Below are 26,464 nucleotides of genomic sequence, written 5' to 3'. Positions count from 1 at the left end.
CGCCGTGCCGCCCCCCGCGACGCCCAGGCCCCTGTGTGTTTCGGAACAAATCAATGTGCGGGGTAGGGTGTGTGCAGCCAGCAGAGCAGAGCAAGTGGCGAGGCAGAGAGAGCCGAGGTGGGCTTGGCTGGCTGCCTGGCTGCTGGCTGACCTCCTCGACTCACTCGGATCTGCAATCAGAGTTCCAAATGCCAACGCCGTTACGCCGCCCACCGCCGCCCCCGCCGCCGCCGAGCGGATAACGAACCATTCAATGCTCCTGCTCCAGATATCACAATCGCACACTCACTCACTCACACACTCTCTTACACTCACCATTGATCACCAGCTACAACAATGGCCTCGAGGCCTGGGCGAGATTGGCCCGCGCTGGGCAAGCGCGACGACCCCACCTCGACGACGGCCGCCTCGAGCCCGACGACGACCGTCCTCACTGCAGCGACGCCCACGTCGAGCCCGGTGAGTTCTCCCTCTGTGATAGCACTGACGCTAGCCCGGTCTCCCGTCCACCACGATCGTGGCCCTCGGCCTGTGCTTTGTCGCGGCGGCGCTCTTCGTCGTCCTCCTCACCATCCTCGCGCGCGTGCACCAGGTACGCCGGATGACGCGCGCCGCCCAGGCGACCGGCGAAGACGTCGACTTTGCGCGCATGTGGACGCAGCAGGGCGGATGGCTAGGCTATCTCATGACGGCGGGCGACTCGCTCGCCGCCCACGGCATGTGGGAGGGACAGAACCGCGCGACCAGGTACCGCAAGGTGCCGATACCGCGTATCTGGGAGGCGGATGTCGCGAAGGAGCCGTCTGAAGAGGAGCTCGACTGGGACAAGGACCAGGTGAGTGGTGTCGTGTGGCGGGCGATGGCGTGCGCGTGGTGCCGCAGGGCGGGCGGAGGTCGGTGGCACCCGGTCGGACGACAGTGCCACCTGCGAGATGTCTGTGGCGTCGATCCGCTCGCCGGCGCCGGTGTTTGGTGCTCGGCAACCAACAGGGCGCGGGCTTATGCCGACGTCTGTCGTGCGAGTCCTCTAACGCCAATGTTCCTTATCACTGCTACACAACGTCCGTTCCGACCTAACCACGCAGCCGCTTGCCGTTGTCGCAGCCCCGACCAAGAAGGCACCAGACGACATTGCAGTGTCCTTCCTCGTCCGCATGCCGTCCGAGGACCCTGAAGGCGAGAAGCGGATATCCCACTATGACGACGACGACGAACCGGACCTCCCCTACCTCATGCTCGGGACGACATTTGTGTCGCCCAGCAGTAGCCTCACCGCGGCCGGCGTGAAGCCTGGAGCGGTCGATGACGGCAACAAGGACGTTGTCGAGCTAGAGTATGTCCCCCGCCGGCTACCGATCGCGCCGCCGTACGCAGCTCGCAGCGCCTGGTCCGACGCGTTTGCACTCGATATCTCGGGCATAAGGAGATAGTAGTTGTTCCAGGGTAAATCACGTTGATAATGTTGTAATCCTACAGATGTGTCTATGCGTTCATCGCCGCCTCCTCGTCGTCCTCGACGACCTCGGCAACCTTGGCCTTCTTCTCGGCTCCCTCGGCGCTGTCCTCGGCCTTTCGCTTGCCCTGCTGTTCTGGCTGGTCTTTGCGCACGCTGCGGGCCCTCGAACCCGGACCCCAGTTGGGCAGCGGGTTGAGCTGGTAGTAGACAACCTTGTCCTGCTTGTCGTAGTTCTTCGCCTCGGGGTGGATCTTGAGGTCGACCTCGTGTCTGGGCGTTAGCAAAGAGCAAACCTCTACACTCACGTCATGGCCTTGGACACAAAGGCACGGGCAGGCGACTTCTCCGAGATCTTGTCCATGCGGACAGGGTGCGTCTTGACGTGCTCGCGGACAATGTCACAGACAAACGCGCGCGGCGCGTCCGTCTTGACGGATCCAGGAGCGGCATGAGAGCGGGACACCTTGTACCCTGCGTTGAGGAGCGCCGACACGACCTGTTTTGTTGGTCCAGCGCTCGTGTGCGCGAAACCGTGGATCTTGTTCGAGGTAAAGTAGAATGGGTCTGGCAGCTCGTCGTGGGCCATCGTAAGCATGCCGTTCATGCGGGGGTAGGTGCCGTAGTGGGCCTTGTCGGCCTCGATGCTCTTGAGGACGCGCGAGACAAAGGTGGGGTCCTGGATCGGGCCGAGCCACATCGGGCCGGCGACATGCTGAGGCGAGCCACACTCCTCGCAGTCCGCTGACGCCTTCGGGCCGCCAGCTGAACGGTACACGGTGTTGGTGAAGTCACCGTTCTTGCTGGGCTTCTCAAGAACCTTGCCGAACGGCTGGGTGACAGGGGTTTCGCAAAAGTTGCAAATGTAGACGATGCCGGTCTGGCTAGCCAACCGCTTGACCTCGACGGGCTTGGAGTCGACACGGACGAACAGGCGGACGTAAAAGTCGATCGAGAGAGAGATGAGAGGGGTGATGGTGCGGCCGTAGCGGGCGGCCGCCTGCGCGAGCGAGTTCAGAACAAGGCGGAGAGCGACCTCGTGCGAGTACTCGGCCTTGGCGCAAACACCACCGTAGTTTGAGAAGCTAGAATCAGCAATGTGACCCCGGGCAGTCAACTCACCACTTCTCGGGGTAGCTGGAGCCAGCGAGGACAGCGAGGTCGGTGCACGTAACGGCGAGCAAGCCGCCGTCGGCGATGCAGCCGAGGGCAGCGTCGATGAATGGAGCGGCAGTGCCGTACGGGTCGAGGTCAACGACGTCGACCCGTTCCCGTGGTGTGCGGTGGCCGTACATGAGCGCGCAGGCGTCTCCCTCATTGACGTGGACGTAGCCGGTGCAGCCTTCGCGGCGCCCGAGGTCGACGGCCTCAGCGGGCTTCTCGGCTCCTTCCTCAACCGGTCCAACGCCGTTCAGCGCGACGTTTTGACGCATGGCCTCGCACGCCGACGGCGACAGGTCGTTTGCGAGCACCACCTTGACATCAGGGATCTCCTTGGCGTACCGGATTGAGCGAAGACCGGTTGCGGACAGCGCCTCGAGGATCGTGATCTTGCTTGGGACAAATTCCTTTTTCGGCTGGGCATCAGATGAGGTTCAAAGGTCGTAACTCACCTCGGTCGACGACGAGCCCTCAGCACCAGCGCTCTCCTCCGTGGCGGGCTTCTCCTCCTCGGCAGGCTTCTCCGCACCGTTGGCCTTGCCCCTGGTCTTGCCCTTGCCCTTGGCCTCCTTCTTGACGGCGTTGGCGCGCCATCTGGCCTCCAACTCCTCCTTGCGCTGGTCGTTCCAAGCCCGGATGACCGACACGCTCAGGTCACGGTTGTACTCTTGAACGGGGTTGAGGAATGCCGTGTTGGCCTTGGGCACGAGGATGGTGGTCGTCTGCTCCGTGTGCGGGCGGTACTTGTCTGGGATTCCTCCCGGCAGAGGGACCGTGTAGGGGATGGAGGAGGTCGACATGTTGCGTGATGCGCGATGGAGAATCAATGTTGTTGACGCAAAGCGCATGTGCTGATAGCCACCTGCTGCCTGCTGCTGGACTTGGTCGATTCAAAATTCCTGGGTGGAGGGATGAGGAGGGAAGGGGGGTTATGAGCCCCAGGCACGGACTAATTGATTTAATTGCTTCCGCTATCATCCAAGATCAATGACGTGTAAAGTGTTTCAATGTTGACGCCTCATGTTAAGGAGGGGTCGCGCGTCGCGTTGGGCGCCCTGGCTGGGAGAGGGGCAGCCTGCCTGCTCTGAGCGCGTCTCTTCTTCATCTCGACAACGACGGCTGGTTTCAACCTCTCTCCATCGTCACAACATCATCAATTGTTCCACTGCACTTATATAAAAAGGCATCCCATCCACCCAGTCACTTTACCTTTCACCACTTCGCCTTGATCCACGGCAGCTCCCCCACGGGTCAGACAGCGCCTTCAAGCCCTTAAAGCCTTGACGCGACCCACACGCCTTCCTCGACTGCAGCCTCTCCATCCACCAACCTTCCCCACCACACCTTCCTCGCCATGGTAGGTGCACGGCGTAGACCATCCTAGCGCGCTTTGACTGACCATGCCTTCCCTTCGCCGTCGCTGTTGCCGCTTCTCTACACAGTCCATCGTGAGTGCCCCCGCGTGCCCCACCTTGCCCCGGCTGCGGGCTGGCAACCTCCGCAACTTGCGCTGACCCATCCAGGTCAACATTCGCAATATCGAGTTGGTAAACAACCCAGCCAAGTTTGACGACGAGTACCACTTTCGCATCAAGTTTGAGGCGATCGCACCATTGGCTGAGGGTGAGTCGAGCGGAGCTCCGCTGGGACAGAGCTCATACCGCAGACCTCGAGTGGCGCTTGATCTATGTGGGATCTGCGACCTCTGAAGAGTATGACCAGGAGCTTGATTCGTGTATGGGTGAGTTTTGGCCGTGAGCGCAGTGGCAGTGCTGATGCCGGGCAGTCGGCCCCATCCCCGCTGGCGTGAACGCGTTCGAGTTTGTCGCCCCCGCGCCCCAGCACCACCTCCTGCCATCGGTCGAGCCCGCCGAGATCTTAGGTATCACAGTCATCATCATCACGGCGTCGTACAGGGACAAGGAGTTTGTGCGCGTGGGCTACTATGTCAACACCGACTACGAGGACGAGCAGCTCCGTCTGGAACCACCTTCGCAGGTCATCTGGGACAAGCTCTACCGCAACGTTCTGATCGAGAAGCCCAAGGTCACTAGGTGGGTCATTGCCTCCGAATAGAGCTAACCGTCAGGTTCCAGAACCCGTGGGACACTGGAGTGACTGATGGTTACGATGGCCCGCAGCAGCTCGACAACGCAGGGGACCTTTACAACTCGGCCCTCCCTGCACCTGTTCAGAAGGCTCCTGCCCCTCAACCAAGCAGCATGGACGTTGACGATTCAGTGACGGCATGAGCACCAGGTGTGCGGCGCATAGAGAGAGAGAGAAGTGAGGCAATGCAGCGGGGCAAGTCCTCTAGTAGTAAAGCTGATTTATACCTGTTAAATGTGTCATATGTAAGACAGTGCATGTTACTATGTACACGATATGCTGCGCCTCTACTTCTTGCCCGCGTCCTCCTTGAGCGTCACAATCCTATTCAGAATGATGCGGTCACCGGGCCTCTTGCCAGGCTTGACCGTGGCAGCCTCGTCGAGGCAATGCAGCTCGCTTTCGCGGTCGACGGCAAAGTATGCCAGACGCATACCCTGGAAGCGAATGTTCTCCAGGCCGTACAGGCTGGCGGCCTTCGCGACGGGCTGGTCGTCGTGCCCAGCAGCCGCGGCAGCAGCAGCCTTGTCTGTCTCGGCGTTGGCAATCTCGTTCTCGGCACCCGCCTTGCGGGTGCGCTCCTCGCTCTCCTCCTTGGCGTCGGTGATGGCCTTCTTTGCCAACTCGTAGAATGCAGGCTCGACGACAGCGTTCTTGTAGACCTTGAGCGAGTCGGGGTTGATGTCGTCCTCAAAGTTGGCAGGAGGGGGGTCCGACTTGAACAGGTTGGAGAAGTAACGGACCTCGTCGATCTTGATGGCGTCGGGGGCGTTGACCCACTGGATGTACGCCTTGGCCTTCTTGGCCGTGCCATCGTTCTCAAGCTTGCAGCGGATCTCGGTAACACGGCCGGTGACGGGGTCCTTGGTGAATGACGTGCAAGTGACGGGGAAGGGAGCCTTGAAAAGACCAACACTCTTGCCGGGCGCAAGGCGGAAGTAGTCGGGCTCATCCACCTCACGGAAGTCGTCAGCGTCGATGTAGACCTCCTTGGTAAAGGCCGTCTCGACAGTGCCCATGGCGGGAATCTTGGGGTGCAGAGGGACCTGGACAGGGACACGGTAGTCATCTGGGACATTCTCGATGACCAGCTTGATGGGGTTCAGCACCATCATGAGACGGGGCGCGCTGTCCTCGAGGTAGCGACGCAAAACGCTCTCAAACTTCTTGAGCTGGGTCTCCGAGTTGAGCGTGGTGACACCAAGTTCAGAGACAAAGGAGAGGAGTGCGCCTGGGGGAACACCACGGCGACGAAGGGCGATGATGGTGTAGAGACGCGGGTCATCCCAGGCCGTGACAAGGTTGTTCTCAACAAGCTTCTTAATCTTGCGCTTGGAGAGGAACGTGCCCTGGAGATTGAGGCGGGCAAACTCGTACTGGCGAGGCTTGTAGACCTCGACAGCGTCGCAGACCCACTCATACGACTCGCGAGCGGGGATAAACTCGGTCGTGCAGAGCGAGTGGGTAATGTTCTCGAACGAGTCACACAGGCAGTGGGTGAAGTCGTAGGTAGGGTAGATCTCTGCAGGGCGTTAGCGGGGTGTCCACGGTACAAACAGGAGACCAGACTTACTCCACTTGTCGCCAGTGCGGTGGTGGGGAGCCTTCTTGACGCGGTACATGACGGCATCCCACATGTAGGGGTTGCCACTCGTGAGGTCGGCCTTCATGCGAAGAGCGGCAGTCTTCTCGGGGTACTCGCCATTCTTCATCTTCTCAAACTCGCGCAGGTTCTCCTCGATAGGACGGTCACGGTGCTCGCAGGGCTTGGGGTTTCCCTTTGATGCTCCTCGGTCCTCCTTGAGCTTTTCCGGGTCACACGTACAGACGTAGGCCTTGCCACGCTTGATCATCTCAACAGCCAGCTCGTAAAGGTGCTGGAAGTTGTCACTCGAGTAAGTAATCTTCCAGGGCTCAAATCCAAGCCATCGGACGGTGTCGAGAATGGACTGGAAGTAGATGCCCTCCTCGGCCTCGGGGTTGGTGTCGTCATAACGAAGGTACGTCTTTCCGCCGTGGTACTTGGCGTACCCAAAGTCGATCATAATCGCCTTGACGTGACCGATATGAAGGTATCCGTTAGGCTCCGGAGGGAAACGGGTGTAGACCTCGCCCTTGGTGAACTCGAGATGCTTGTCCTTGAGCTCTGGCTTGATCTGCGGGTTCTCTCCGACCTTGTGGAAGGTGCTGAGGAAACCTTCCTCGAAGATCCTGGTGGGGACGCTGGGGGTGGTGGACGACGAGGCCTCTGCGGAGGGCTCGGGGGTTGCGGGAGCGGCAGCCTTGGCCTTGGGCTCCTGCAGCTGTCAGAGTGCATCTAATTGCTTCAACTCACCTTGCTTGCCTTGGCAGCCGCTGCCTCGGCAGCACGCGCCTTGGCCGCTGCCTCCTTGGAACCAAAGAGCTCAGTGAACACAGTCTCGACACCGGCCTTGACATCAGCCACATTCGCCCACTTCAAGTCGGACGAGCTGCTCTTGATACCGCCGAAGAAGGGGCCCTGGTCGGTCCAAGACTTTGGGGGGGAGGGAAGAGAGGCAATGTAGGATTTCAGGAGGGCGGGAATCTCGGCGGCCGTGATGTTGATGCCTGTGGTGTTAGCTGGGGTGGAGGTAGGGTACGCACCGACACCCGTCGACTTGTTAAACGCGGCGGTGTCGACAGGGAGGGAAGGCGAAGCCTCGAGGTACTTGATCGCAGCTGCAACGTCAGCCTTAATATCACAAACTAGCTCACCAGCAACCTGGTCAGGCGAGTTGAGGTCGCCACCAGCGATGCGCTCGACAATGTACGCGCGAGCCTCAGGGGCGAGCTTTGAGCCGGTCGCCGAGAGCTTGACGAGCGCAGCAGCCTGGGTCGCCGAAAACGTCTTGCCCGCGAGCTTGTTCTCCTCGATAAGCGCCTTGAGGGCAGCCGCGTCCTTTGGCTTACGGGCGACCTCCTTGGCCGTGCTGTCAGTGAGGCCGAGCTCAGAGAACGACTTGATGAGCGCTGCGCTCTCTGGCGAGTTGGGATCAAACTTGGGCGGCATTGTGATATGCGCTGATCCAGCAGGGAGGAGGGAGATGAGTGGCGAGATGAGAAAGGAAAGGAAGATGATAAGTCGAGTGATGGCCGCGACAATCAGCGTGCAGCATGCACACCGCGCGCGACTCGACTTTGGCCCGAGATCTTGACTTGTGGGCACGTGGGGATTATCACAACATTTGAAATCACACGTCATTGATTCTGCCATGTGCGCCGTCTCTCAACCACCGTCATCATCATTGCCATTCATCCTCGACATCTTCACTTCACTTGCATAACAATACAATCAAACAAAACAGGGCTTCTCAACCATCCCCTTTGCACAGCGATACACAGAGGCTGTGTACTCAGTGCCCAAAATGCGTCGCGTAACCCGATCCAACGTGTCGCCGACGGCTTCGGAGGCAACGACTTCCTCGAAGCGCAAGCACCGAAGCGATCGCCGCGAGAGCACTCCGCCCCCTCCAACCAACCCTGCCAAGCGTCCGCGCGCCTCAACTGCAAGAGGTGTGTTGATCCATAGGGCCAAACTGATCCAGCCAGACTCGCTACCGAAGCGGAGGTCCGACTCTGGCATCAGCATAGTGGCGTTGTCTCAGACACCAGAGCCTGAACCGCCGAAGCCTAAGCCGAAGCAGATGGCGCGGAGGTCCGGCGGCGCTCTACCGAAGCGCAAGATGGCTGTGGAAATCCCAACGAAGCCAGCCCCAGTCACGGCGAGGACCAGGCGGTCGGTTCGGCTCGACGATGACGACTTTATCGAGGCTGTCGTTGTCGAAAATGGCTCCGAGGATGAGGAGGAGGAAGACGACCAGGAAGGAGGAGGAGGCGGAGGGGGACCTGGTCCCCAGACTGCGATTAAACGGCGCGCGGAACGCGCCGATGCTGCTCTCGGCCCCGTTCCTCAGCCTTCCCCGCGCGTGTTCAGGTCCCTGTTCTTAGGCTCAAAGTCGGCTTCCTCCGCACCTCAAAGAGATCGCCCGCGTACATCGAGTGCCCCGCGTCCGAAAGACGTCGGCACGAAGATTCTCGCACCACCCAACAAATCCCGCCGCGGCGGATCAACGGAAGACATTGGCGACTTTTCAAGTCCTACAGGAGGAAATTATCATGAAGAGCCATTGAACGTCGACCCAGGCGCCTGGGTTCATGCGTCACAGCTTTCTGATGATGACGCCGAGTCGGAACGGTCCCCTGTGCAAGGATCAGGTGAGAGGGACGCCGCAACATCGCTGATGTCTGCAGAACGCCATCCATGTCGCTGGAGCATGTGCGAAGAGGTCCTCGATTCTGCGGCGGATCTCAGTCGTCACATTCGGCAGCATGCCGATCTCGTGTTTCCTGAAGCAGAGTCCAAGGCGGACGTCACCCTCAAGGCCAAGCTGTCAAGTAGTGAAGCCAAGGTCGAGGAGCTGGAGGAGAGGCTTGCCAGCAGCGCTAAAGACGTTGCGGACCGCGACGAGAAGATCACATCGCTCGAGAGCCGCATCCAAGAGATCGAGGAGCAGCTGAAGGAAGCATTCATCTCCCCTCCTGTCGTTGACGGGCCTCCCGACTCGATTGAGGCCCAGTTTCAGGAGAGAGACGCGACGATTGTCGACTTGCGCCGGCGCCTCAAGGAAACCAAGTCGAACCTCAAGAGACACAAGGAGGACCTCGGCTTCTTCCGCGATCAGTACGACCAGGCGTCGACCCGAGCGGTCGAGGAGGTTCGCAAGGCAACCGAGCTTCAGCAGCAGGTGAACCTGCTGCGTGAGCAACTCAGCGTCGGCCTGAAGCAGCGTGATCTCCACCACGCGGCCGTGGCCAAGCAGAGCAAGGCAGCGGCGGACAGGGCACAAAAACAGGTCAACCTCCTCCTTGAGCAATCGCGAAGGACAGACGACAATGTTCGTCGCAAGGCTGCCGATCACGGGAAGCTTGCAGACCGCAATCGCGATCTGGAATCGGATCTCCACGAGGCACGAAGCAAGGCCGATTCGTTGTCGAAACGCAACCAAGAGTTGTCGGAACGTGTGTCAATGCTGCAGGGCAAGCTACTCGGCGCGTTTGACCCTGTCGAGGAGTCTGAGCCAGAGGCCGACTACACTGATGACGACGATGAGAGTGAATCCCTTGCGCCACCATCGGTCCCCCACGTTGTGCCGCCACTGCCAGCATTTGCCCCCGACGATAAGCCAACGCCACCCGCGGCAGCCATCGCCACACTAGCGGAAGGAGGAATCGAGGCTTTTCGATGCAAATGGGCCGACGATGGTGTGCGCTGTCTCGAGATCTTCCACGCGTTGGATGTGAGTGCGCAGTCATTATTCAAGCTGACAGATCTGTAGGAATTGCAAGTTCACGGCATTGGACATATTCACAAGCTGGCGACAGAAGCGGCATAGAGGGGTGACCGAAGGGGCGTTCAGCTGAGAGAGGAGCGTCGTACGAACGCGACGGATCGTCTCCATCGCATATTGTGGTACAGTCTTCGACACATACTGAGCGCATGGTACTGTTGTATGTGATTCGTGGTGGCCAGCAGTGGTTCATGGCGCGTAGAGTGTGGCGTGTCGGAGAAGCTGAAGTGGTGGCGGGAAGCTACACGCTCCGATGGAACAGGCACATGCACGTTGTGTGTAGCACTGCGATGAGCTGAACACAACCAGTCCCGTTGACGATAAAGTAGCCATGTGGATTGCGCCAGAGGCAACGCCACACGCAATGTAATGTTGCCGGTATGGAGCTAGCTCGCACTTCGACGCGTTTTAGTACGGCATCGACTACGACGCCCGTTGTTTGTTTGGGAATTTCGTTCAACTAGCAGAGGAATACATAGCGTGTCTAACACACCAACAATTCCAACGAACTCAAAGTCTATCAACTCACTTGTGTAGTATTTTCGGTTTATTGAATATGCCCCGATGCATCATCAAAGCTGAAAGCGGTGCCAGCGGTGTCTAGATGCAATCCGCGACTTTGAGACTATCGCTTTCCAGCCCCAGGCCATCGCCAGCCTAGCGCGCGCCATGATCGCCCAGGCGTCTTGTTGGGTTGGTCCGCGATGGCGCGGCGTCGCGGCGCGGCGCTGCCCCGTCGTGATCGTCAGAGGCGGAAGGCGTTCAAGGCCTGGCTGGCTTAGACTCGCTCGGCCAGGTCTCGGCGCTGCGTGGTGGCGCTGGCTGGCTCGTCGGCGGCGGCGCAGCTAGCTCGGCTGGTGTCGCTCATGGCTGACAAGTGATGCGGGGTACACCGGCGGTTGCAAGTGCGAGGCGCGCCGGTGGTCGGGGCGCATTAGGAGCCAGCCAGGAGTGGCCTGGAGCCAGGAGGCCGCCGGCCGCCATCGCAACGCGCGCCAGCACGCCCGCTCGCGCCAGCCGCCAGCCCAGCACGCCAGCCGGCGCGCCAGCCAGCGCCTTGCCTCACCAGCCCACTGCGGGGTTCGCTGCTTGGTCACAAGCTGTGCCGTTACGCGGAGGATTACGCATTGTAGGTTCCAGGGTATTGAGACAATGAAAAGCGACGTAAGCGCCAACCGACCCTGTGGACCTGGGTGAGCCGCCACCACACCTTGTGGGAGAGACACTTTTTATTGTCGGGTCTTCGCACCGGGGGGCGGCGCTGGCGGCGCTTGGCTGTTCCGTCTGGGTACTCGCCTCGCCTGGCCTCGCCTCGCAATCCTTGGCGTGCGGCGTGAGAACCGAGGTGCAGCAGCAATAGCAGAACCGGAGACATTGCCCAAAGCCGTTCTGGGTCAGTGGGTCGGCGGCGGGCGTTCGCGATGGCCGCTGGCGGCTGGCGGGCGGCGGGGGCGGGGCTGCGGGGCGGCGTGCTGCGACGGGCGGCGGCATGCCACGGCGGCGCTCGCTCGTCAACGGCGTATAGGACTCATGTGATTCTCCATTGTCTTGGTAACCTCATGCATGCCCTGGGACCCATTTTGCATCCTCTGAGCCAAGTCTCGTCACCTTACGTTGAAGCCACAGTCTATGCGAGTTCCCAGTACGGAAACGAGGTCCCGATCGAGTGGCATCGCGTCGCGTACGAGCGCAGACACGGCACGATACGGTTCTTGGAGCCAAACCATACATGCATACAGACGTCACCCATCACCCATCATCAGCAGCGACGACGGTTGGTCGGTACGGCTGGTGCAAGATTTAATGCGATCACATATTTGGTCAGATTGTCCCACTAAGCATGACGGGAAGCGAACAGAGTGGTTCCCACTGAGCAGTGCATTTTCGGCCCACCAAGCCGTGTGGGGCTGGCTCGGATTGTCCCCGCGGCGGCGGCCTTTCTGCCTTTCTGCCTTCCTGCCTGCTTGCCTGCTTGCCTGACCCGCCTCGCCGAGGGCCAGCCGTATGCAACCTGCCCAGATGTGACCCACCCGGTGCCCGCTCGTTCGTTCGCTCGCACGCACGCTCGCCCACTGGCTCCCTCGCACGTGTGGTAGTGTGAGCCATGGGCCCAGCCGGCTGGTGTGCGTATGAACCGGATACCGGCCCACTACCGAGTGTGCCTGCTCCTAAATCCATGGAAGATCAAGGGAGGACACCAGGACTTGCAGCTTGGCCAAAGCCTCCCCCGAAGCCTCCGTTAAACTCGCAAAAGCGCTCTTCGCCGCCGACAGGGTCCCCCGACGATGGAGAATTGTAACTGGCCTTTTGTTTTCGCCACCCCTTGTTTGTGGAGAGCTCTGGCCTGGAACTGGCCACGAGACTGGCAGCACGCCAGCAGTAGACAAGAGCAAGTGACCATGTCCGGCTGTTTGTTGTTGAGACAGTTCCCCCCTACTGCGCCACTTGACAAGGTGAGGCCGACGCCACCAGGCGACTAGGACGTGCCTGATCCAGAGATCAGGGGGGCCTCGTTGAGCATGGCCATGTTCAATAGAGTCTACCAAAGACTTGTTCAACGACGTGCCGAGAAAAGAGAGATCTTGGGTATCTCACAGGGTTTGAGGGTGGTGCCTCCAACGGAAAGACCCTACGACGCCACAAATGTGCCTGTCCTCCGGCCCCCGTTTTGTGGGAGAGTGTGAGCACGACGACAATGTTTCCCTTATTGGGCACAGCTGGACTCTGCTGGGTCGCTTTTTTTTACTGGACCTTGATCAGGGCAGCAGCTTTGCAAGGCAAGGGACCCGAATCAGGGACCCTCCCACCGTAACGTCTTTGTTGAAAGAAGCAGCTCTCTCGTCGAGGAATTGAGTAAACCTTGGTGTGCCTTGTCCTCTCCTCTGGCCTCGTGCCTCTGAGTCGCTCATCAGCCGAGGTATGGAGGACAATGGGTGTTAATAACGGGGGCGTCGTCATTCATTCTCCGACTACGTAAAGACGCGCCGGGCGAGTGAGCGCGCGCCAGCCCGAACCGACAGCAAAACCCAGGGAGCTGTGCAGGACCAGAGGCCACGCAAAGCGTTCAAGGTTGGCCCATACATCTTTGTGCACCGCGTCGACCCAATACCGCAGTGCTGGTGCAACGTTTGTTGCTATTGCCCCCGTGCAGACACGGCAGACGGCCCAAGTCGGGGAACCACGCAGGGTACCGAGTCAACCTATTGCAGTAGCATTTGGGTCCCAACCTGTGTGTCATCCAGGGCCTGGGCAAGTAGAATATCCCCCACTACCTTTTTGCCTGTGTCGAGAGAACAAGCGACTGGACATGCAGGACAAGGACCAACCCTGCTTGCTGCCCCCCGGGCTGCGCTGTTCCTCGTCGTCCTCCTCGACCTACGCCGCCACGCCGCTGCGCTCGATTTTCGGCAGGCGTACCGAGAAACCTCGTCTCGGTCTCAGCAAAATATCGACCAGGCAGCAGCGCCAACACGGCCATTACTCGACAAGGGGCCCAGATTGTCCCTTGCCTTGTGTAGGGAATGTTATACGCATCGCATGAACCTCCTTGCGGCCACACGGCCAAAGCCAGAGCACCATCTCGCGCTCGCCATTTTCACCGCAGTGGGTCGGATCACCTGCCCTCCGAACAAGCTACCCCACTGGAATCCCTAAGCCCTTTCGCTCCTCTCTCCATACCCATACCTGCGCGAGTCTCCTTGCCTCCCTCCTTCACCGCGTAGGCCCTGGGCAAAACCTCATCCTCCTCCTCTCCCCCCCTTACACCCCCCTCCCCCTTCGTCACCCCGAGGGAACCAAAGCATTCAGCAGGACGGCCGTCGAAGACAGCGCGCTGGCGTGATTCTCGTCTTAACGGCCTCTGGCACCCATTGCCCTCCAATCCTTTATCTCGCCGCGGTGTCGAGCGTACTACCGACCTTTCCCCTCCCTCCTTGTTCCCCCCACCAAGTCATCGCTCCTTGTTCTTGTCCACTACTACTACCACCACAAACTCCAACACACTCCCTCCACCGGCAGTCGAACGATCGCGTTGGTCCGTCCCAACGCGTGTTGTGATCGTCACTCGGCCCACCCACCCACAGCCCAAGTACAACTTTGACCTTCCCGACAGGTTGTCGTCCAAAGGGCTGACAGAGCTTGTGCCTCTGTAACTTTTTACGTGCAGAGCTTGCTGTGCGCGGTACCCGTTCCCGTCGTCTGCGCGTCGCCCGTCTGCCGTAGCCGTAGCCCCCGCCGCCGCTGCTGCTACTCGCCGCTGGCTGCCCACCGCGCCTTGCAACCTTTACTTTGGTTACGAGGTACTGTTCCTCGAGCCTATCGCGCATTAGCGCATTAGCGCCCCAAAGATTGGCGTATCCTTGTCCTGAGCTCCTCTCCTACTCGGTAAGCACAACTACCCAAGGTGTGAGCTTAATCGGTAGGGCTCAACCGGCAAGCGTCATCGGAGCCTCCTCCCCGCTTGATCGATCGAACCTGCATCCGCCGTACCGCGCGCGCGTTGCTGTCCTCTGTTCGCGTTCCTTGCGTCGTATTTTGGCCAACAATCCAGCTCCCGGCCGCGGGCACCTTGGGTCTCTCCGCAAACCCGGCACGAACGCACTCCCCCTCGCTGCCCACCCACCACCACTCGAGAGATCATATACAACCCGGGTTTCCAGTCTTCTTTTTCTGAAGCCACCGCAAGCCACCTGCGCCGCACCGAGTGACTATCCCTCGTCGCGTCGATAAAAGCAGGTCCACCAAGCTTGCGACAGTCTTGACCGACAACCGCGATATGATTGAAGGCCAGTACGCCCAGCAAAACCAATTTGACAACCGCGACGGCCGAGGCAGACGTGACGAGGTGAGTCCCGCCTCGCTACACTCCCCCCTTCCCCTTGCTTGCTTCACCTTCTTGCTTCCGTCTGTCCACGCCTTTCTCCATCCTTTGGCTGTGTGCTTCGCCCAACTGGCGCTTCCATGCCATGACGTTTGCGCGCGATCGTCTGCTCGTGGACTTGAACTCGCTGCATTGCGCAGGTCGTGGGCGGTCGGAGAGGGATTCCCCTTCTCGTCAGCCGCCGATGCTGTGCGCCCCCTTGTCAACCCTGCCTCGCTTGACAATCTGAGCATTGGCCAAGCTAGAGGTCGGGTGGAGCACTAGTGGTGTCACCTTTGCAGCTCTCCCCCCTCCCCACTCTGCACCGAACAACGACCCCACATTTCCTCATGGTTGTCCCCTGTGGCTCGAGCCAGCACAATCGTGTATGGATCAAGCCACAATCAAGGGAGTCAACCCGGCTCGAGCGCAACGGAGATAATGCGCCCTCGCTGTGTGTCGAGGCAGGGCCTGTTGATCGGGTGGCAATGTGCTCGTGCACGCGACCGAGGAGTGCACTGCAATGTGTGTGCGTGTATGTCGTGTCACGGCCCAGTCGGATTGCGCATGTGTGGTTGGGCCCAGCTCGACCTCCTTTGCCATTCCTCGCGGCTTTCTTTCGCTTCGCCTCGTTGGCCGCAGGGGAGGCCGCGCAGTCTTCTGGCGAATCAACCAGGGGGTACCCATGACACGGTGCCCAGCCGTGGCCACGGGGCGGGCATTGATTGTTCGGACGATGCTCAGCAGGATGGCCTGCACACACGAGGCAAACGACGGGCGCAGCATCTTCTACTCGGGTCCTGTTGCGACGCGCGCGACGACGACCGAAAGGAACTCGCCGCCATCCCCCCAGAAAGCTCGACGCTTTGATGTTTATCGAGGGGCGAAGGGAACAATTGCCGACGAGGCGATTGTGAGACAGGACACGAGCGAGTGAGCCAGGGAGGAGGCCTTCCCTGGTAAGAAAAGCAGCGCCTCGCTCGTGACGCTTTTGACCTTGTCATGAGGACGGCGAGGACGACGACGACGACGACGAGATCAAAGCGCGACGCCCCGACGCGACGCCACCTGAACGCACCGACCATGCCTCGTTATCCCCCCCTCTGTCTTCCTTGTCTTCCCTCGTCGCCGTCGTCGTTGTTGCCGCCGTTGTCCTTGTCCCGCTCATTGCCGAGGCAACAAGTCTGCGCGGCAAGGTCGATTCTTCCTTCCTCTTAACAAAGACTTGACCTCTCTTCTCTCTCCCATTGTCATCACTCGCACTCCCCTCTCCCCCCCTCTCTCTCTCTGCTCCTCTTCCACCCACAATACTCACACTTCTGCCCAGTACCCCTCTTCGCAGTCGTACAACACCCCAACCACTACCACCACCACCGCACCCAACCCAGGCTCACCACCCACTTCGGCCTCTCCGTTTGCCTTTGCACCACCCCCCCTCTCATCAATTGCAGCAAACTCTTCAAGACCCGCAGCCATGCACCAGTCTGAACAAGCCCCCGCCGCTCAGGAGTACTCGGCATACTACGGCCAGCGTAGCCAGGCGGCGCTCCCGGCGGCGCCAGGTGGCGGCAGTGCCGCCAGCGGCGCGTACTCAAACTACTCGGGTAGTCACCCAATGTCCTACCGCGTGTCGGGCAGCGACAGCACTCGTGCGGCCCCTCCAGCAGCGCTCACGCGTGTCCCAAGCTACTCGGTCATCTCGCAGGCCGGCGCGCAGCCCTCGCCCACCGCCACCAGCCCATACTACCCGCCGCCCCGCGCTGCCGGCCAGCCTTACGCCGCTCCCCAGCACTCGCCTCGTGCTGTTGGCGCTTACCCTCAAGCCTACTACCCTCAGGCATACCAGCCCACTGCTGTTGACATGCCTCGCTCGCTGTCGTACCCAAGCAACTACCCTGCGCCGTACGCTGGCTACCTCCCCAGCATGTCGACGCCTACGCTTGTTCCTCACAGCGAAGGCTTGCCTTCGCTCATGCGCAACCACTCGACCAGCGCCATCAACGGTGTTCCCGGCGGCGCCAACATTGGCTACGCTTTCGCCAACCGCCTGCCTCTTGTCGACAGGCCTTTCAAGTGCGACCAGTGTGTGCAGAGCTTCAACCGCAACCACGACTTGAAGCGTCACAAGAGAATTCACCTGAGCGTCAAGCCTTATGGCTGCGAGAAGTGTGGCAAGACGTAAGTACATCAACCCTAGAACGCGCTGACGCCAGTTTCTCTCGCAAGGATGCCCTTCGCAGACATTGGATGGTCCGCGGCTGCCGCGGCGAGGAGGGTGCCACTGCCCCGATCACGCCGACGTATCCGTTGAATGGCCCTCCCCCGGCCCTCTCACCTTCGACGCCTCCCAACAATGGCTCGTCGGGTGAAAGCAACTCGACCTCCACCTCGAGTGGCTACGGCTCCAACGCCATGTCCTTCTCTCACCCTTCGGCTCCGCCTCCTCTGACTTCGCTCCCCGCTCGGGGTTCGTCGGACAAGTCGCAGATCATCCTGACGCCCAACGAGGTCGCCTCGCAGCAGCGCTTCAACAGCAGCGTCAAGCTCGAGTCCTCCGAGTCGGCATCCGGTGGCCTTGGCGAGTCTGTTGTGATCGACCCCGCGCTCAGTGGCATGGACAGCAGCCGCGGCAGTGCCACTTCGCTCACCGAGGGCGACAGCTACTTTGATGGCGTCAGCCGCAAGGACTCGATCGGCGCCGTTCCAGATAGCGCCACGTCGTCGACGTTTTCGCGTTACGCTGCCTCGCCCAAGGACGATCTGCGCCACCACCCTTACCGCCGCAGCGCCCTTCCTTCGCCCTCTACTCACTCGGTCCAGCCTAGTGGCCTTGGCCCGGACGGCAAGCCAATCTTCTCGATGCCGTTCTCGCAGGGCCCTCACGGTCACTCGCTCCTCGCGCCCATCGAGTCTGACGACCACAAGGATGGCAACAACGACTGGTCCAGGTGGTGAGCGGCAAGCGGCGCGCGGCGTACGAGCGCCTCGACCTAACCCTCGTGTCCAGGCAACAACGACCCCCGTACCCCTTCCCCTCGTCCGGCTCGTCCTACGCTGGCACTCCCCTTGCCTCGCCAGCCAACATCCATCACGACACAAGGTACGCGTAGGACCTTTACAAGTGTCTTTCTCATCGATACCCTCGCGTCTCTCTGGGCATTTTTTGGGCTATCATCTTCCATTTCTCGGCTTCTTTCGACTGGTGTCGTCTCTCTCTCTCTCTCTCTCTCTCTCTCTCTCTCTCGCTCTCTCTCTCTACAGGCTTTTACATCCCCTCGTCTATTGTCGGCATTACCCTAGAGCTCCTCGCGCGCGATGCTCCTCAAAGCATGACACTTCCACACACACGGCGCAGAGTATTAATACCCCAACAACCAACAATCCATCCGCCGGCAACCATGCCGGTCGCATCCATCAGCGTCCCTAGACCGACCCGCTCGTATTCCCAACCCCCATAGGGCTTAAAAACCACCAGTCTCGTTGGACTCTGTGCCCCACGATACCACCTAGTTGTCTATACTATGCCCTCATTGTGAGCTGGGCTCACCGATGCTACAAGTGTGTCGCGAACGTAATGGCCACTAACCTTCTCGTCATTGTGGGGTGTCATTGTGGGGAAGATGCTTATGATGTGACTAACTACCGCGTACACTAGCGCTTGAGAGTGCGTTGTTTTTCCGCAAACTCGACAATCTTCTTCTCAACAAACATGCCCTTGCGCTTGCGAACGCCGTCAACGTAGCCCTTGGCCACGTTGGCACGGTCTGCCTTTTCGCCCAAGTCCTCGAGCTCCTCGATTGTCGTCGGGACCCAGAAGGGGTCCTGGTCCAGAGTCTCGTATCCGCTAAAGATAAGCTGGGGGGAGGCGGCACCCGAGGTACGTTTCCTGATTTCGTCGGCAAAGCCAAACGACTCGACGACGGGCAGCATGGCTCGGATGGTGAAGAACGACGTGCCCTCCTTCATTTCCTCGCTCACGACGCGGCCCCTCCTGCGGGCAACGACAGCGTACACCTTGCCCAGGACATCGGCTGGGGGGTCAGTAACGTCTGGCATTTGCACTTACTCGATGCCTGAATGTCACACGTGTACATTGCGAGCTTGATGCGTGGCGACCAGTCGAGGAGACCCGTGCGGCAGGCGTCGCGAACCGACGAAATGAGAGCACCAACCACTGCCGAGGCCCGGCCGCGAGCTAGGCGTGAGTATGTGTGTGAAGCCACCGCCACTTACAATCTTCCCCCTCGTCAGGGTTGTACGTGATCTGGTCGACGACCCAAGCCATGCCGACCACGGGCTCGGCGCACAGGGGGCCCTGGAACGTTGCCATTTGGAAACCGGCCTCGATCGAGTGGTCAAAGTCTCGGAACAGGCGTGCCGATGCGGTGGCCCCGTCGGTGGCCCCTTCGGTCGCAGCGGCGGCCGCAGCAGCGTCCGCGGATTCCAGCGCCTCATCTGCCGTCTTGCCGTCGGCTCGGGCGTCTGCAAAGACCTTTTCGCGGCCACGCAGTCGGAGAGTCGATTTGCCGGCGGGGTCGAGCAGAACATTGGACCCGACATTCTTGGGCCCAAACGTCCAAACTCGATCGGCGGCACCGGTCCATTCGCCACCGGCCTTGTTGAACAGCTTTTCGAGCTCGGCCCAGAATTGCTCTGGGGTCAACACGCGCGTGGCGTTTTCAGCCGCTTCTGCGTCGACTTCGTCCTCGGCCGCCTCTTGACGCTGCAACGTCATGCTGGCAATCGTCTTCTGCTGAGCCGCCAAAAAGTCGGTCACAGCGGGAGGGAGGGGCACGGCGCGGATGGTAAACTCGACCAGGCCGTCGTACACGGATGTACGGACTGTACCACGCGGAGCTCCTGCAGTCTTGGGCGGCGCCATGTCGACGCCCTTGACGGCAGTTTCACGGAATGGCACAATGGCCTCGGACGCCTGGATTTCGCACTTTGCAAAGCGCTCGCGCAAGTCCTTGAGACAGCGCTCGAGATGCAGTTCACCGGCGGCGAGGATGACATGCTCGCCAGTCTCCTGGACGAGGTACTCGGCACAGGGGTCAGCCTGGTTGAGAATCTGCAGGCCTGCGACGAGCTTGGGCATATCGGCTGCGGGTTAGCGGGTTAGGGCCCAGAGGTACTCACCAGGGTTGACAGGCTCGAGCGCCACACGGACGATTGGCGCCGTGTTGACACCAACGCCAGACAGGTTGATGAGGACCCCAGCGTATGCGGGCGGCTCGGCGTCCTCGGGAACGCCAGCCGCAGGCGGGGCGCAGAGCGTAGCGTTGCGGGGCACGATGCCGTCCAGGCCGCCAATGGCGCAGACATGCCCTGCGGGCACCTCCTCCACAGAGACAAGGTCACGCCCCATCATCATGTACAGGTCCAAGACGGTGACACGGCGAATGTGGCGCGCGTTACGGGGGTGGTCGGGCCCGGCCTCGGCATCGTACTTGGGCAGCGTGGCGAACAGGGTTGTTCCCCGGCGCAGCACACCGGAGAAGATGCGAGAGAAGCCGAGGAGCACCTCGCCGCTAGGCGTAGCCGGGGCGGCGGGCGCCTCGGTCGGCTTGTTGAGTTCAATGTCGTCAATGGCGCGGGCGAGCTCGTTGGGGTCGGTCGTGTCACCGAGTCCGAGCGCCGCGCGGGAAGCCTGCACGGTAGCTCGGCGCTCACGCTCCTCGCGTCCACGGCGGCGCATTTCCTCGGCGGTCATCTCGCGGGGCTTGTACTCGGGCAGATCCTCGCGCTTGACGGCAAACATTTTCGACACGTACGAGACCACTGGCGCCTCGGGACGCTGGTCGCACGAGTAGAGTTCCTTCTCAAACTCGTTCGCCGGGGGCAGTGGCGTCGACGACGCCTGCGCCTCCTTGGGGTGGAGCATGAACGGCATGCGCATCGCCTGGGCGGCGCGCGGCGAGGGGATAACGTCCACGACGGCTTGGAATGTCGCAGTGCTGAGCGGCAGCCACTGCTGCATGATGACCGTCAGCAGGTTGCGCGTGTCCTTGGACTTGAGATCGCGCGGCGACACCTTGATGTTGAGCGCGCCGACAATCTTGGCCAGGAGGTCGGGGTTGTACTCGTTGAGCACCGTGTTGTACACCTTCCAAATGTTCTCGAGGACAAACTGGACAAAGAGCGGCTTGAGGGGGCGCCCGTTGAGTGCCTTGCGGCTCACAACGCGCTTGGTCTTGGGGTCGAGGTACCACTCGCCCCAGAGCACGCGGCGGAGGTTGCCCTCCTTGATCTTGAGCTTGTCGGCGTAGAGGCGCGCAAACTTGCCAAGACGGAACGCCCAGCCGTCAATGGCCGACGCGAAGAGCACGTTGCCGCGCTCGGGCGAAAAGTAGATATCCTCGTCCTCGCGCTCCTCGTACTCTGCGTCGACGTCGCCCGAGTCCTCGCCCTCTGGCGCGTCGCCGGCAGCCGCGCGCTCGGCCCGCTCGGCCAAGCGCTTCTCGCGCTCCTCGTGCCATCGCAGGTCGTCCTCCATACGCTCGCCGGCGTAGAAAGAGCCCATGACGGCGTTGACCTGCTCAATCAACCGCGCAATGTGGTGGTAGGCCTCCGAGGGCGACAACTGCAGCTCGGTGATCAGTCGGTCCATCTTGTTGATGACGAGCAATGGGCGGAGCTTGTCGACCCATGCCTGGCGGAGCACGGCAATGGTCTAGTCGTCAGCGTGGCCTCACACGTCGCCTACCTGTGTGCACACTCCCTCCCACACGTCGACGAGGACGAGCGCGCCATCACACAGACGCGCAGCGGTCGACACCTCGCTGGCAAAGTCGACGTGTCCAGGCGTGTCAATAACATTGCAGATATGCTTTGACGCAACGGCTGCGCGTTAGACCCGTCTCCTTCAACACTACCTACCCTTGCCGTCAGGTTGCAAGCGCATCATGTCAAAGCGGAGCGACACCTGCTTGGTCAGCTGCTTGGCGCTCACCGGAGCCGAGATGGCGCCAAGGAACCCACCGCACTGCTCTCCATCGTGATACCGCGCTCCTGCTCGTCTTCTCGCGAGTCAAGGAAGCGCAGCTTGCCGGCCATGCGGTTCGAGATGATATTGTTGGACGACAGGAGCGAGTCGGCAAAACTCGTCTTGCCGTGGTCTACATGTGCGACAATGGTAACATTCTGAGGGCGTGAGTGGTGCACAACATGTGCTTTCAATACTCACGCGCGTGTTCTCCAGAGGAGCCGCAAATGCTTGTGCCATGGTGCCGCAGTCTATAGGTGGTGGAAGGCAAGTGAGATGGAAAAAGTCAAGGAATGGGGGGGAAGTGTGATGACGATGGAGTGGAGGTTCGGGCTCTTAAATGCAAGTGGCAAATGAGTGGGTTCGGATCCGAGATTTCAGTTGATCGACTTGATTTACTCCAACATGCATTTTAGACACAGGAAACTATGATTTGGGTGTGTGCAATGTCGTGGTTACTAGGTGTAAGGAGAGAGAGAGAATGGGGGAACGGCAATCAGGCGAGCCGAGAGCACGTCGGTCGAGAGACTATGACAGGACCGCGATCAGGTGCGCCGAGAGCACATCAACCTCCTCAACCGCTCCCTTGAGAATGGTCTTGATGAACTTGCCCGCGGCTTCGGGGTTGTCCTTCTCCATCTGGGCCAAACTCGAGGGCTCGAGCTTCCAGAGAACACTGTCGCGCTCGGCAATGACCGTGCAGTTGCGGAGCGTGTCACTGATGGTGCTGAGGTCACCAGCCACCGTACCAGCGACCATGGTCTCCTGCAGAAGCTCCTGGTGGTTGTCGTACTCGTACGTAGCGCGGAGGCTACCTGACTCGATGAGGTAGAGACCATCTGGGTGGCTGCCTTGCTCCCAGACAACCTCGCCGGCCAGGATAATAACCTGCTTAAAGTACTTGACAAACTGAGCGAACCAGGCTTCGCTTTCGTCGCAGTACGAGCCGAGACTCTGGACAAGGAGAGGGAGAGGCTGAGCCATGTTGATCGGCGTTGCGTGCTTGTGAGGCTTGCTGTTCTCGACCGGAGGGGCTAACGTTGCACCCTGGTAGTGGGGGCCAGGGAGGGTGTCGTCGCCAGCGCGTGCCAGGTGGCTGCGACGAGGGCTGTTCTGGAACGACTCGGCAAGCGAGAAGGGCATGCGGTTGATCTTTGGCAGGTCGATCGTACGGGGCTGCTCTGCCTCGCTGGCCTTCCAGCGGGTCTGGCTGTCGTAGAACGCGGTAAGGTAGGCGTTTTCTGTCCACTCGAGGGCGTCGTTGAGGGTAGTAAACACCTCCACCCTGGTGCCCTCCTGGTCGGCCCAGAGATCGACTGCACGCAGAGCGGTGCCGACAGGGCTGTGAGGCTCGGCGCCACAGAGAATGAGGAGGACATCCTTGGCCGCAAGCAGTCTCTGGGTTCGAACAAAGGCCTCGGCCGACGAAAAGTCGAGGCCGCCAACCAGGGCAAAGTCGATGATGAGGAAGCGGATCGGGTTGTTCTCCCAAACGAGGTGATCCAGGAGGTTTCTGATCTCGTCCTCGACGACATTGATGGTGCCAAAGAAGACTAGAGTCAGAGATGCCAAGGGTAGATCGACTCACGGAACCCCTGGAGCTTCATGACGTAGGTCTGCGAGCCGACCGACTGGATGAAGGCTCTCTGGGGGCGGGGGCGACGGACAGTGGACTTTGCCGTCGAGCCGTTGAAGACAGCACGGATAGGACGGCGACGCGAGCTCTGAACGACGAAGAAGACGCATGCCAGGATGATGCCAATGAGGAGACCAATGACAAAGTCAAAGACGGTCATGCCGATGGCGATCACCCAGATGGTAATGTACTCCATTCTGTTGACACGGTTCCTGGTGTCCCAGACGGCCTCGATGACGAGATCGATACCGAGGACGTAGATAAGAGCACCGACGACCATGACCGCTGGGGGTTAGTAGGGCTCGGCGGTGCGTACTCACGAAGATAACCGATAACCGATGGACCAACAAACATGATGCCCGCGGTTGCGGCTGCCAGCATGAGGCCAGAGAGTCTGGAACCGCCACCGACCCGGTAGACTGGGGTCAGCGAGTCCCAGGATGGAACTTACATAGCACACTGTTGACATAGGTCAGGTAGTTGGGAACGGTTCCAACAAGACCCGCGGCAAAGTTGGAGACGCCGTGGGCCACGAGCTCACGGTCAAGCTTGACATTGTCCTCACAGAGCGAGACACCGAGGGCGGGAACGTTGAGCGGGACATGGAGAATGCCAAAGAATACCAGTGCGAGCTGCGTTGGCAGGAGGCTCCAGAAGACTTCCCAGTCGACGGCTTTGAAGTCCTGCGGGTCAGCGTTGCCATGACAGTCATACTCACAAACTCGGTGTAAAACTTCCACCACGCCTGGGTGTTGCTTCCCACGTCAAAGACCCAACCACTGGCACGGAGAGTGTCAAAGCTCCATCCTCCAATGGCCACGACAATGTAGAAGATGACGGGGATGATGAAGAAGTAGACGGGGAAGATCAGCTGGTGGTGGAAGAAGTGTGTGATGACGCGTAGCAGAATGGCCAGGCCTAGAGGAATGGTCCAGAGCGAGAACGCATGCCACGAGGCAAAGAAGGGCTTGAACACGTCGAGTCCGGGGTTCTCAAACGTGTCTTCGGGAAGACCGAGCGATACTTGGAGGCCAGTCTGGATGAGGAAGATGCCGACACCGCCAATGCATCTGGGGGTCAGTTGAAGTCACCCACTAGACTCACCCAACGAGGATGTGGCGAGGGAAGTAGCCGATAAGGGCACCAAGCTTGAAAGCGCCGAGAGCAAAGAATACCAAGCCGGTGACGATGGAGCTGAAGGCAAACGCGACCATCGTAGTCGCGACGATCACATGAGCCTGACGTTAGCGTCTTCGGGGCAGGCTCGGCACCCACCTTGTCCCCGACGCCTGCGACAATCTGGTTGACAATGATATGGAAGAATGGGACCGCTTCAATCATCATACTGCCATTTGCGCCCTTGAAGATCGAGCCGCCAAGCGAAAAGGTGAGCTGGGAGACGATGCACGACATGAAGAACATTGAAACACCGAGCGAGCCGAAGTCGGGAAAGTAGACGGACGTCGGGAATCTTGGATCAGCGCGGGATTGTAGCAAATACTTACAGAATCATGCCGTAGCTGACACCGTCGAGGACATTGAGCAGGACGCCTAGAATCACCGCGGGTAGCGCCTCGACGGGCTCGACGACACATGCCTTGAAGACGTCGGCTGGAGTGAGCTTGCTAAGCGAGTTCTTGGCCGCGGCAATGTCGACAGCCGTGCGGTCCTTCCACGACGAGGGCTTCTTGGGGGGTGCCGCCGATCCGAGGAGCGGAGTCGTCTCGTGCGGCACGTACGAAGCGGCCTCGCGAGCGAGGTACTGGCGGAGCTCCGACGACCCGCCCATGTCTTCCTCTTCGACCTCTTCGACCTCAGCTAAGATGGCTGCACGGCCGTCGAGACTCGAGATGCGCGAGCCGGACACGCTGTCGTCGTTGAGGGACGCGGGCTCGGCTTGCGGGGTAGTATCGCCCGAACCGTCGTCGCTGGACGCGGCGGCGCGCCTGCCGCGTTCCATGAGCATTGAGAGCCCCGAGGGCCCGGACTGGGGCGAGACGGGGCTGGGCTTTGTGGTGAGTGGACTCGGGTGGGCGGGGCGGTGGTCGATGTGAATGCCCGACGCGCCGGCCGCGCTCGGGGCAGTCGAGGGCAGAGCGGCCAGCGAGACGCCAGCTGCCGCGGAGAACGACATTGAGGCCAGACGGTTGGTCGACTCGCGAATGGCTCTCTGCGTGTGGCTCGAGCCAAGGGAGACGCTGGACGTTAGCTGTTTCTCATGGCCGGGGGGGGTGAGGATGAGGGCGGGGGCGGGGGCCGGGGGCGTGCAAGATGGGATGAAGATGGAGGGGATTGACTTGGATGCACTCTACTCACTCATCATCATCCCCAGACACACGTTCGAATCCGCTCTCGCTGTCCTCCTGCGACGCCGTCTCGAGGTCGGGGTGAACCCCACCCGCATCTACGGATATGCGGCGAAAGATACGGCCCACGATGCCGACTTCTGTCGTGCTCGTGCGGCGGGCGCGGGCTGCGGCTCCACCCAGAGAGGTGACGGGCGAGGACGCCATCGAGCCCGAGGCGTGGTCAGAAGTGCGTGCAAAGGCGGAAGATCCCACTCTGCCCGTGACCGGATGATGTGTTGGGAGGACTGAAGCATGCTGAGATGGCGTGCTCGAGAGCACTGTGGGCAGATGGGTTGTCGCTGCCGGATCGCGCGCAGGCATGATGGGCGGCGGCGGCGTCGGGGCAGGCGGGCGGCTACGCGGCTAATCAGTCAATGGCTGGGAAGTGGGCGAGACAACAATGAGGAGGTGTATGGCCGAAGATAGGAGGAAGGGTGAGAGGAGGGTTGAGGGCAATGCAATACGAGACTAGGATGATACGGGGACGGAGTTGTGCGGAGTGACGAGGGAAGGCAGCAGGCAGCAGCAGCCCGGCACCCACAGAG

General features: G+C 60.5%; 8 protein-coding genes across 8 annotated transcripts; 4 read left to right on the top strand and 4 right to left on the bottom strand.

Moving 5' to 3' along the window:
• Nucleotides 1-336: 336 nt before the first annotated feature.
• Nucleotides 337-1,430, top strand: LOC62_07G009111 (uncharacterized protein; the record flags this gene model as incomplete). The annotated part of the gene is made up of 3 exons (XM_062775652.1): nucleotides 337-459; nucleotides 494-835; nucleotides 1,086-1,430. The coding sequence occupies 3 exons, from the start codon at nucleotides 337-339 to the stop codon at nucleotides 1,428-1,430; spliced, it is 810 nt and encodes a 269-aa protein (XP_062631636.1).
• trm1 (tRNA (guanine(26)-N(2))-dimethyltransferase) lies at nucleotides 861-3,496 on the bottom strand. Its single transcript, XM_062775651.1, has 4 exons — nucleotides 3,067-3,496; nucleotides 2,576-3,030; nucleotides 1,762-2,538; nucleotides 861-1,726 (listed from the first exon to the last, which is right to left on the bottom strand). The coding sequence occupies exons 1-4, from the start codon at nucleotides 3,460-3,462 to the stop codon at nucleotides 1,483-1,485; spliced, it is 1,872 nt and encodes a 623-aa protein (XP_062631635.1). The 5' UTR covers nucleotides 3,463-3,496; the 3' UTR covers nucleotides 861-1,482.
• Nucleotides 3,497-3,755: 259 nt separating this feature from the next.
• Nucleotides 3,756-4,953, top strand: ASF1 (Histone chaperone ASF1). The gene is made up of 5 exons (XM_062775650.1): nucleotides 3,756-3,971; nucleotides 4,138-4,237; nucleotides 4,281-4,355; nucleotides 4,401-4,668; nucleotides 4,704-4,953. Exons 1-5 carry the CDS (start codon nucleotides 3,969-3,971, stop codon nucleotides 4,864-4,866), a joined length of 609 nt encoding a protein of 202 aa, XP_062631634.1. The 5' UTR covers nucleotides 3,756-3,968; the 3' UTR covers nucleotides 4,867-4,953.
• Nucleotides 4,954-4,958: 5 nt separating this feature from the next.
• On the bottom strand, nucleotides 4,959-7,794 carry qrs1 (putative glutamine--tRNA ligase). Its single transcript, XM_062775649.1, has 5 exons — nucleotides 7,460-7,794; nucleotides 7,349-7,423; nucleotides 7,059-7,312; nucleotides 6,297-7,020; nucleotides 4,959-6,245 (listed from the first exon to the last, which is right to left on the bottom strand). Exons 1-5 carry the CDS (start codon nucleotides 7,752-7,754, stop codon nucleotides 5,011-5,013), a joined length of 2,583 nt encoding a protein of 860 aa, XP_062631633.1. The 5' UTR covers nucleotides 7,755-7,794; the 3' UTR covers nucleotides 4,959-5,010.
• Nucleotides 7,795-8,019: 225 nt separating this feature from the next.
• On the top strand, nucleotides 8,020-10,287 carry LOC62_07G009107 (uncharacterized protein). Its single transcript, XM_062775648.1, has 4 exons — nucleotides 8,020-8,257; nucleotides 8,294-8,959; nucleotides 8,996-10,041; nucleotides 10,081-10,287. The coding sequence occupies exons 1-4, from the start codon at nucleotides 8,110-8,112 to the stop codon at nucleotides 10,135-10,137; spliced, it is 1,917 nt and encodes a 638-aa protein (XP_062631632.1). The 5' UTR covers nucleotides 8,020-8,109; the 3' UTR covers nucleotides 10,138-10,287.
• Nucleotides 10,288-13,699: 3,412 nt separating this feature from the next.
• ace2 (Metallothionein expression activator) lies at nucleotides 13,700-18,180 on the top strand. Its single transcript, XM_062775647.1, has 4 exons — nucleotides 13,700-14,475; nucleotides 14,514-14,935; nucleotides 16,278-17,128; nucleotides 17,164-18,180. The coding sequence occupies exons 2-4, from the start codon at nucleotides 14,867-14,869 to the stop codon at nucleotides 17,903-17,905; spliced, it is 1,662 nt and encodes a 553-aa protein (XP_062631631.1). The 5' UTR covers nucleotides 13,700-14,475; nucleotides 14,514-14,866; the 3' UTR covers nucleotides 17,906-18,180.
• Nucleotides 18,181-18,555: 375 nt separating this feature from the next.
• On the bottom strand, nucleotides 18,556-22,221 carry ria1 (Ribosome assembly protein 1). The gene is made up of 8 exons (XM_062775646.1): nucleotides 22,137-22,221; nucleotides 21,932-22,093; nucleotides 21,830-21,875; nucleotides 21,657-21,793; nucleotides 20,090-21,623; nucleotides 19,184-20,053; nucleotides 19,017-19,145; nucleotides 18,556-18,981 (listed from the first exon to the last, which is right to left on the bottom strand). Exons 1-8 carry the CDS (start codon nucleotides 22,173-22,175, stop codon nucleotides 18,602-18,604), a joined length of 3,297 nt encoding a protein of 1,098 aa, XP_062631630.1. The 5' UTR covers nucleotides 22,176-22,221; the 3' UTR covers nucleotides 18,556-18,601.
• Nucleotides 22,222-22,333: 112 nt separating this feature from the next.
• On the bottom strand, nucleotides 22,334-26,376 carry SPAC24H6.11c (putative protein). The gene is made up of 9 exons (XM_062775645.1): nucleotides 25,888-26,376; nucleotides 25,077-25,769; nucleotides 24,847-25,042; nucleotides 24,676-24,809; nucleotides 24,290-24,641; nucleotides 24,023-24,254; nucleotides 23,892-23,990; nucleotides 23,524-23,856; nucleotides 22,334-23,488 (listed from the first exon to the last, which is right to left on the bottom strand). The coding sequence occupies exons 1-9, from the start codon at nucleotides 26,238-26,240 to the stop codon at nucleotides 22,464-22,466; spliced, it is 3,417 nt and encodes a 1,138-aa protein (XP_062631629.1). The 5' UTR covers nucleotides 26,241-26,376; the 3' UTR covers nucleotides 22,334-22,463.
• Between the last annotated feature and the right edge of the window lie 88 nt (nucleotides 26,377-26,464).

This window comes from Vanrija pseudolonga, chromosome 7 (genome assembly GCF_020906515.1).
Source record: "Vanrija pseudolonga chromosome 7, complete sequence".
NCBI classification, from domain to species: Eukaryota; Fungi; Basidiomycota; class Tremellomycetes; order Trichosporonales; family Trichosporonaceae; genus Vanrija; species Vanrija pseudolonga.
This window is presented reverse-complemented; position numbering and strand designations above follow the sequence as displayed.

Excerpts from the sequence above, each read along its gene's own strand:
- trm1 (XM_062775651.1), bottom strand. The coding sequence starts at position 3,462 with ATGCGCTTTGCGTCAACAACATTGATTCTCCATCGCGCATCACGCAAC. Across the intron at positions 3,031-3,066 it reads AGGGCTCGTCGTCGACCGAG|CCGAAAAAGGAATTTGTCCC; the intron begins GTGAGTTACGAC and ends TCTGATGCCCAG. Across the intron at positions 1,727-1,761 it reads TTTGTGTCCAAGGCCATGAC|ACACGAGGTCGACCTCAAGA; the intron begins GTGAGTGTAGAG and ends GCTAACGCCCAG.
- ASF1 (XM_062775650.1), top strand. Across the intron at positions 4,238-4,280 it reads GATCGCACCATTGGCTGAGG|ACCTCGAGTGGCGCTTGATC; the intron begins GTGAGTCGAGCG and ends CTCATACCGCAG. Across the intron at positions 4,356-4,400 it reads GGAGCTTGATTCGTGTATGG|TCGGCCCCATCCCCGCTGGC; the intron begins GTGAGTTTTGGC and ends GATGCCGGGCAG.
- qrs1 (XM_062775649.1), bottom strand. The coding sequence starts at position 7,754 with ATGCCGCCCAAGTTTGATCCCAACTCGCCAGAGAGCGCAGCGCTCATC. Across the intron at positions 7,313-7,348 it reads TAACAAGTCGACGGGTGTCG|GCATCAACATCACGGCCGCC; the intron begins GTGCGTACCCTA and ends CTAACACCACAG. Across the intron at positions 7,021-7,058 it reads CGGCTGCCAAGGCAAGCAAG|GAGCCCAAGGCCAAGGCTGC; the intron begins GTGAGTTGAAGC and ends TGACAGCTGCAG.
- LOC62_07G009107 (XM_062775648.1), top strand. The coding sequence starts at position 8,110 with ATGCGTCGCGTAACCCGATCCAACGTGTCGCCGACGGCTTCGGAGGCA. Across the intron at positions 8,258-8,293 it reads GCGCGCCTCAACTGCAAGAG|ACTCGCTACCGAAGCGGAGG; the intron begins GTGTGTTGATCC and ends TGATCCAGCCAG. Across the intron at positions 8,960-8,995 it reads GTCCCCTGTGCAAGGATCAG|AACGCCATCCATGTCGCTGG; the intron begins GTGAGAGGGACG and ends TGATGTCTGCAG.
- ace2 (XM_062775647.1), top strand. The coding sequence starts at position 14,867 with ATGATTGAAGGCCAGTACGCCCAGCAAAACCAATTTGACAACCGCGAC. Across the intron at positions 14,936-16,277 it reads GCCGAGGCAGACGTGACGAG|TACCCCTCTTCGCAGTCGTA; the intron begins GTGAGTCCCGCC and ends ACTTCTGCCCAG. Across the intron at positions 17,129-17,163 it reads TGCGAGAAGTGTGGCAAGAC|TTTCTCTCGCAAGGATGCCC; the intron begins GTAAGTACATCA and ends CGCTGACGCCAG.
- ria1 (XM_062775646.1), bottom strand. The coding sequence starts at position 22,175 with ATGGCACAAGCATTTGCGGCTCCTCTGGAGAACACGCGC. Across the intron at positions 21,624-21,656 it reads GGGAGGGAGTGTGCACACAG|ACCATTGCCGTGCTCCGCCA; the intron begins GTAGGCGACGTG and ends GCTGACGACTAG. Across the intron at positions 18,982-19,016 it reads GTGTGACATTCAGGCATCGA|CCGATGTCCTGGGCAAGGTG; the intron begins GTAAGTGCAAAT and ends CTGACCCCCCAG.
- SPAC24H6.11c (XM_062775645.1), bottom strand. The coding sequence starts at position 26,240 with ATGCCTGCGCGCGATCCGGCAGCGACAACCCATCTGCCCACAGTGCTC. Across the intron at positions 24,642-24,675 it reads CCTCGCCACATCCTCGTTGG|ATGCATTGGCGGTGTCGGCA; the intron begins GTGAGTCTAGTG and ends ACTGACCCCCAG. Across the intron at positions 23,991-24,022 it reads CTATGTCAACAGTGTGCTAT|TCTACCGGGTCGGTGGCGGT; the intron begins GTAAGTTCCATC and ends CGCTGACCCCAG.